General features: G+C 36.3%; 1 protein-coding gene across 1 annotated transcript; it reads right to left on the bottom strand.

Annotated features, from left to right (window-relative positions):
* Positions 1–7,288: 7,288 nt before the first annotated feature.
* On the bottom strand, positions 7,289–8,568 carry LOC120117440 (transcription factor MYB41-like). The gene is made up of 3 exons (XM_039137730.1): positions 8,366–8,568; positions 8,149–8,278; positions 7,289–8,033 (listed from the first exon to the last, which is right to left on the bottom strand). The coding sequence occupies exons 1-3, from the start codon at positions 8,496–8,498 to the stop codon at positions 7,403–7,405; spliced, it is 894 nt and encodes a 297-aa protein (XP_038993661.1). The 5' UTR covers positions 8,499–8,568; the 3' UTR covers positions 7,289–7,402.
* Between the last annotated feature and the right edge of the window lie 214 nt (positions 8,569–8,782).

Genomic DNA, 8,782 nt, shown 5'->3' with positions numbered 1-8,782 from the left:
TACGGAAGGGTCATTATGATTTGAAGATGGAAAACTTAAGCTCCTCAAAAGCTCATAACTTACTGATAAGGGAAAATCTACAAGCCAATGTTTCCCACAAGATGTTAGTCAAAAGTTAAACCTTCAAAATGAATATTTCAATGATCATTTATTATGTAATCAAGAGGGTCATAATAAGGGCAAAGAGAAAATGAAGTTAAAATAGCTTCAACTCAATTTCCCTTCATTTTTATATAGAAAATTATACCCCAAGTTGCTCGAAGCTCAGCTGATTACTCCACGTCTGGCTAAGCCTCTGTTACCCCCTTATTCGAGTTGGTATAATGAGAAAGTTTCTTGTGAATATCACGCTGGAGCCCGAGGTTACTCTATCGAGAATTGTGGTAACTTCAAACGACAAGTCCAAGATCTTTTTGGCACATGGAAGTATAGAGATGAATGCTAACAACCAGTCAGTTTTAGTCAAACAGTTGAGAGCCAACCCCCTAGTGGAATCGATAGGGGTAAAACAAATGAAGTGCATATGGAGAAAGGTGAAATCAAAGACAAAAAATATGTGAGACATAATTAAATGATTCAACTCTCGAGACTTCTCTGATACAGAAAAAGGAGAAGGAAATAGGAAGTGACGAGGGAAAAATTAAAGGAGAAGTAATCCGAGACTAGCCACAAAAGATGTCTTGGAAAAATACGACCCTCAAGGTTTATCAAGTACCCATTTCTGACTTGTTATCTCTTTTAATCAAGAATCAGTACCTCACCCTGAGGCCCTTGAGAGTGAAGACTAGCCCGTTTGCTTATGGCTATGACCCGAATAGTGCTTGTGATTTTCATATGGGGGAATTGAGACATCCCACTGACAAGTGCATACCGTTGATGGAAGAGATAGAAAAACACGTCGATAAAGGAGTCTTGACACGAGAAATGATCGAGAGATGGGGAGAGAATGCGAATGAAGACCCTAATCCAATTAGACACTCAATATTCTAGGAATAATGGGGCATTATAATGATGTTTTATTCCATTTGCAACATCTTGTTTGAACTTGTTTTTTGTCTTTTCTCAGCTTTTTTTATAAGGATATTTAAATGAACTTATGCTACTTTAAAGATGGTGATCATTGAATTAAATTTTCACCTTGAAATTCTTTGAATATCAATTGAATTAAAAAGCTATGTAAATGATCGGAGTTAGAGTTCTTTGACAAAGTGACAAGATTGAAAACTGGAAAAACAAGGACACTGGACCTTACCCCCAGAAGATACAATCGAAACCATACCATTTTTTTACAACGACCAATATAGCCTTCTACTCTTATAAGGGAATGAACAAGAGGTTTGATATTCAGGTATGAATAGGAGCGGAAAACATGGGGGCATCTTTTGTGTATGACATTACAAAACTGACTAGACCACACTTTTGTTGATGACGTTCAATGATGATTATGATCTTTACAGATGGAATAGTTGAGTAGATGAATCTAGTTTAGGTCAGTTGCTTGGAAATTGAACTCTAAGGATGAGTTTTTCTTGACTTTCAACAACACCTAGACTATAACAGGTTCTTCTTGACAAGCTCAAAAAGTTGAATCCGTATGTCCAGATTATAATAGTATATGTATACAATAAAGCTGAGCTATTCCACTAAAGAAATTGGTTATAGAAGAAACTCAAAAGCCCTGGCTTTATGAATAGATTGTATTCAAACCATGACGTTGCTCGGGTACTTGGTAATTCAGTGTTTGCTCTACTACAATTGTCGGGTCGAAGATTTCGTGATGAGATGAACCCTTCAGCCAGCCTGATAAAGGTTATTACAATATATATAGATACAATAAAGTTGATTTCAACTAGCCAAACCATGGAAAATTTTATAAATAAGGAGTTTTGGCAAAGATGGACTAAGGGAGTTAAGGAACACATATTATAGTCAATTTCACATGAGCACTCAGGAATTTCATTTTTAGATCGATATTTCTGCACTGCCTTTGTTAAAAGAGTCTACTAAGCTTGAACAAATGGAAGTTTTCAGAAAACCAAAATAAAAGTGTTCTAGAAAGTCTAGTAATGAATTATGCTAGTTGCATCATTTTGTCCGCATCCGATTAAAATACCAAGCCAAGAAAGAGGGTTATGTTGCAATGTTCACAATGACCAAGAAAGAAATGACATTTTGGTGGCCGAAACCTTAGAAAATAGGAAGCCAACCCATCAATTTTGATGCTTGTCAAAGAGCTATAACTCTGAAAACATTAAAAAGAGCTATTAATTCTTTTGATATTCTCTGAACTCATGTATATGATTCGATTCGATTGTGAGCCTGAATTAAGGGTAATGTTTTATAAAATTCTTTCATTCTTCCCCAAAATAAGAGAAAAAGGACAAACATTTTCAAACATGACAGTCTTAAATATGAAAGATCCTTGAAGCCGGTGAGGCTCATTCTGCCTCTGTTGTAGAAAGAATAAACGATACCAGAATAATGAAGTATTCCATAATATTGAAAGCAAATAGTTTGAGAGATCAGAAGGACTGAGGAATGGAGCTTGTAACATTTCCTTATGACATTTTCAGTAACCCGTCAATAAGAAAATGATCTCATTATTGGAAGAGGGGCACATATATCCCAAATCATATCAAAATGCAAGACATTCTGTTAGAAGGGTTGATCATTTCTTAAGTGTTTGTGGCAACATGAAGAGAAACCCTCAAGCTATTTGACAATACTGTTGTTTAGTTATACCAGATTAAGACCATTCAAGATTAAGATATTTTGGGCATGAAGGGAGCCATGAGTACCCACATTGGGGCATGACTAGAAACCCAGATCATGTTAAGATGACAAGATTCAGACCAAGAAGATATTGAGAATGAGTCTTACAACTTGGAGTGTCAGGGGCAAACCTTGAATATTGAGTAGAGCTTAACTTGTAGATGAATTCAGTCAAGTATCAATCAACAGCAGAGTCCCGAAAAACCAACTCTGATAGTGTAATTGAGTCAAGGATAGAAAGAGGAAGTAAAGTCATATTTCTGACCATAGCAAGAATTCGAGAGAGAAAACATTTCATTCGAAATGAAGACAGAAAACAAAGACGACAAGAAGATAGAAGAAGATTAAATATCTCTTCAAAAATGCAAGTTGGAAAGTATAAGTTGCTATATTGATATCTGAGTAAACCATGAGAAAAAGTGATCAAAGTGGAAGAAGACCGAGTTCGCCACTTTGAAGTCAAATGAAGATTGAGTCAACATTCATGCATTCATAAGAACATCATTTACATAAAAAAAATGCATTGCATTTAATTGTATTTTCACTTAAACACATGGTTTTAACAGATCTTCAAGTGAAAAGAGAAGATTCATGATGTCAAAAGCCCGACAAGTTGAGAGGAATAATTCAAACCTTAAACATAAGGAATCATGTTTAGAGAGGTAGAACCTGAAGAACAGAGAGTCCTAATCTACAAAAGAATCATTACTTTAAAGTGTGGACCATTAGATGTAGAAGCAAAGATTCTCGGGTACAAAGAAGTGGATCAATTGATTAAAAGGACATGTACACATGGCAAATCAAACGAGGAGTCATTAACCAATTCAAAGTCCCAAAAAGGGAAAGGTTCAAATGACATTCGAGTCAGGGCAGATTCTCATATCTAGTGGCTGTGAGAAAAGCTTCCACAAGAGAAATTGATTTTAAAAGATTCTCTCAAATTCTAAATTTGTCAAGTATAACATTTTCAAATTTTCAAGCATACACTAATGATTGGTAATGTTTGATTTTCAGGTTCGACATTAGAAGCAAATCAATATTAACCCTTCACGGAAGAGTAGTGAAGCAAGCCATCAGTAAGCCTTCCGAGCATGATAATTAAATCATTTGGGTCATTTGTTTGGCTTTCGAGTAAGATGATAAGTCCTCAGGGCCATCTTAAGCCTTCACAAAAGAGTAGTGAAACAAATCATTTATAAGCCTTCACGAAAGAGTAGTGAAGCAAATCAAGATCGAGTTATATACTCCCTGAAAGAATAGGGAGCGAACCCATTTTCAGAATATTGTTCGATTTCTATACTCCTTGAAAGAATAGGGAGTGAACCCATTTTCAGAAGATTGTTCTAGTTCTATTCTCCCTGAAAGAATAGGGAGCGAACCCATTTTCAGAAGATTGTTCGAGTTCTACACCCCCCTGAAAGAAGAGGGAGCGAACCTATTTTCTGAAGATTGTTCAAGTTCTATACTCCCTGAAAGAATAGGGAGCGGACCCGTTGTCAGAAGATTGTTCGAGTTCTATACTCCCTAAAAGATTAGGGAGTGGACCCGTTTTTCGAAGAATGTTCAAGTCCTATACTCCTTGAAAGAATAGGGAGCATACCCATTTTCAGAAGATTGTTCGAGTTCTATACTCCCTGAAAGAATAGGGAGCAGACTCATTTTTCGAAGATTGTTCAAGTTCTATACTCCCTGAAAGAATAGGGAGCGGACTCATTTTCCGAAGATTTTTCAAGTCCTATACTCCCTGAAAGAATAGGGAGCGGACCCATTTTACGAAGATTGTTCAAGTCCTATACTCCCTGAAAGAATAGGGAGAATATTCATTTTCTGAATATTGTTCGAGTTCTATACTCCATGAAAGAATAGGGAGTGGACCCATTTTTTCGAAGATTGTTCAAGTCCTATACTCCTTGAAAGAATAGGGAACAGACCCATTTTTCAAAGATTGTTCAAGTCCTATACTCCCTAAAAGAATAGAGAGTGGATTCATTTTTCGAAGATTGTTTGAGTCCTATACTCCCTGAAAGAATAGGGAACGGGCCCATTTTTGAAGATTATTTCAAGTCCTATACTCCCTGAAAGAGTAGGGAGCGGACCCGTTATTCAAAGATTTTTCAAGTCTCACTTATTTTGAAATTATAGTGGAGTAGATTAATCTTTTGAATTTATCATGGCCGGAAAAATTTGACCATCTTTTGATCTTTGTTCTATTATCGTTACACGACAATGAGCAAAGAGAGACAGTTATAGATGCTCGATTTATCCAGGGCCCATATCAACTACAACCAAAAAGAGAGGGAATGGTTTGTAGAGAGGGGGAACGATTCGAAAAGAAGTTTTGAAGAGGAAAAATCGGAGAGCACGAGCAAACTATTTGAAAACAAAAAAACAGTTCATTTATTCACGAGGGAGAGCAACAAAGAAAATGGGAGAAAGGAAAAATACATTGTAACAAGAGGGGCTTCCTCTTCCATATTTGAAAGGAAATATAGTGTAAAAGGGGTCTTCTCCATTATTTTTCAATAAAAGCAAGACAGTGACTCTTTCCCTCATCATTATTGAAAAAAAAAACGCAAAGCAATAAAAAAATCTCTTCCTGATTGTTTTCGAAAAAGAGAGCAAATATACACCTTAAAGTTCTTCACCAGAGTTGTAGAAGCTCATCAAACAAAGAAAAGGAAAAAGTCTGAAAAACATTGCCTTGGGTGGAGGATATTCCCAGTTTTTCTCATCAGGAGTCAAGAATCCATCGTCTGTCGAAGGTATATCCTTAAAACCTTTCCATTTTCATGTTTAGTTTGGGATCTGTTGGGGGTCGTTTTAGGTTTGGGTTTGCGGGTTTTGGTTCCGAGAGTTAAAGAGTGTTGTAGGAACGTTTACTCTTTTGCTATCACCAACTGAGGGCATTCGGAAAAGGGGTAAGATGAGTAGTCATTGATTCTTAGATTTGTTTTTTAAGATGAGGAAAAGAAAAAAAGAAGAGATAATGGAATAATGAAGAGAAAGTTGCGTGGGAGTAGCTGGATAGGAAATGATAAGTAGAGTTCTCATTTTAGCTTGAGTAACGCCTTAAGTAAAACATGCGAAATAGTTTCGTTCTATCGGGGTTCAGGGTAGCCTATCTGTATACGAGTGGGTTTATTGCCTCATGGGTCATGTCAGTTCCCATTTTAGTTAATTTTAGTCCTTAAATCCAGTTTTTTGAATTTACAATTTTATCTTCATATTTCACACGCTCTCCTTTTAGTCCAGTGTTAGGATATTGCAAATTTCATGTTGTTTTACATTTGGAATATGATTTTATCTGATTTTTATTCTAGTCCTACGCATGTTTTGGGTTTACGTTAATTCTAATGCTTGTAATTTCGTTAAATTCCATTTTACTCCTCTTTGATATGCGATTGTTATTTTTATTTTTTCTGATGCTTTCCATGTTCGATGCCTAAATTCATCTGTGTCTCTAATTTCCTCTTTTAATTAGTCGTTATTATTATTTTACCTATTTTTATTTAATTGTGATGAGGCATGCTCATATGTCTTGTAAATACATGCTCATGTAATTCATGTGCATTTTTAAGTTCTTTGCTTTCCAAATTACGTGTGATGCACTGCAAGTAAATATATCTATGTATAATTACTTCATGCCAAATGTATGTGTCTTATAATGTACAAGTGTCCCTTGCCATTTATTATAATTGTTTTCCATATGACACAAATGTATATAGACATCGTTCCTTGTATTTGTTATGTACAACATCCTCATGTGCATAACTCGACTTATAAATATATAATCGGACTAAGGATGATACCCTTTTAATTTAAAATTGTCTTGAGTGGCTTGTCTTAACTCATTAGAGGGCAATTTTGACGATTTTAAATTAAAAGTGTATCCCCGAAGTGAAATCTAAAAAATTAATTCGTCCCCTTAAAATTTGAGAACGAAAGAAAATGAAATGTTCTGTTATTTAAATTTTTTCGAGAAAATATTGTTACAACTCATATAAGATATGGTCTCGATATTTTTAAATAATCGAACATTCTTTATCTTTCTAAAACGACTCGATAATTTTAATTTAATCTATTTGGGAGCTTTTGAATATTGTAAAATTCATATTTCTTGTGTTATGTGATCAAAAGTCAAATTAAATTCGAATTTGTAAATTTCATTACAAAAACATTAATTAATCGACTAAGTACCGATTTAGGGCGCTGTGGGGGTGTTAATCCTTCCCCACATGTAACCGACTCCCGAACTCATTTTCTGGTAACGCATATTTCAATTTGTTGTTTTAATTAAAACTAATTTTTTATTTAAAATGACAAAAGGTTTTTGGGTGTCCAATCACATCCTAATAAAAAATTGGTGGCGACTCCTCGAACCATATTTTTCTATCGTAAAGAAAATCCCAAACTTTTTTTTCCAAATCGAGAGATTTTTAAATCATATTTTTTAAGAAAAAAAAATAGTTTCAACAATGATATTCTTCTACATTACAAAACCAGACTCTGAATCCTCTATTTACATAAATTCACTGAAATCCAAACCATCAGGAATTTCAAACTTGAGCAAACTGCTGAAGCTTTCTCTCTCTTCATCCACGCTGCTGCTGCTGCTGTTGATGAACGTCGATTACGAATTCAAAGGCGTGGGACTCGATATCAGCGTAGACCTCAAAGAATCCAGTGATTGGTAGTTCGTGTTTTCTGACACGAGAGGAACAGTCGGATTCGGACCACACTGAATATAATTTGGCTTTGAAAAAAACGTTTCTTGGGAATTTGAGCAGCTGAAAAACCCTTCTCCAGATGTTTGCATGGGCTCCATTTGGCTTAACATCGAAGTACAAGGAACAGTAGTCGATGTCGAGCAGGCCGAGGGATGAACTTGAAGCTGCTGGTTTGGTTGTAACAAGGGAGGAGCTAGGTTTTCTTGAGACTTATCACAAAGCTGCTGGTTTTGCTGGAGATGTTGTAAGAGTATTTCCGGGTTGTCTTGTTTCAACGACAAGAGAGTGTTGGCTAGCCGTACCAGTTGAGGGTTTAGGAGAGCTTGTGCACCTAACAAGTTTGACACATTGACAAGCGACTGGCCGCACACAGTTGAGTTCAGGATCGAGGAAAGGTCGAGAAAATCGAGTCGCGGCGCATGCGTCACCGGGTCGATCCCATTTCTCAGAAGCCTTTTCCTTATATGAGTGTTCCAGTAATTCTTGATCTCGTTATCGGTCCTTCCCGGCAAGCGAGCGGCAATAGCCGACCATCTGATATACGATTAAAGGAAACCGGTAAAGTCCGTCATATATGAAATTAAAAAACTACACAACAACCTAACATCGACTAATTTTAAATGAACTAAACAAGGGGAAAAAAACATACGTGTTGCCCAAGACACTGTGTAGTTGGATTATCGTCTCTTCTTCTTCAAACGAAAATCTTCCTCTCTTGATATCAGGTCTAAGGTAGTTCGTCCATCTCAGACGACAACTCTTTCCACATCTTTGCAGCCCTAAACAGTTCAAACAAAAGCATCATCAGAACCAAATCATACATACATATATATATATATATATGAATATAAGAGAAAATTGTATACCAGCTTTCTTAGGGAGGGAGCGCCAATTGCCAGGGCCATGAATCTGAACATAGTTAGTAAGCTTGAGATCTTCCTCGGGTGTCCATGGACCTTTCTTGAGGCCAGTTTTGTCGCAGCAAGGTGTTCTCCCCATTGATTTTGCTTGGAGTGATTGATAGTTATGTGAAGATTATGGGTGCAATTTTACGTGAAGAAGTGTGTGGCGGCAGTAGGATAGAATCCTAGAAGAGAAAAATGGCAAAAAGTGTTGAGTGGTGGATCCCAAAGGAACGATAACCTCTCCTATATATAAATTGTTTGGAATTGGCAAAAGAAGGGTTTCCAATATTGAAGTCAATGTAATTTGGTGCCGGCCTCCTTACACGTGTCTTTTCTGTGCATTTTATGTTTATACGTACATAATACTATTTATGTTGT

Source organism: Hibiscus syriacus, unplaced genomic scaffold, assembly GCF_006381635.1.
Source record: "Hibiscus syriacus cultivar Baekdansim isolate YM2019G1 unplaced genomic scaffold, ASM638163v2 tig00000916_pilon, whole genome shotgun sequence".
In the NCBI taxonomy this organism is placed as follows: domain Eukaryota; kingdom Viridiplantae; phylum Streptophyta; class Magnoliopsida; order Malvales; family Malvaceae; genus Hibiscus; species Hibiscus syriacus.
This window is presented reverse-complemented; position numbering and strand designations above follow the sequence as displayed.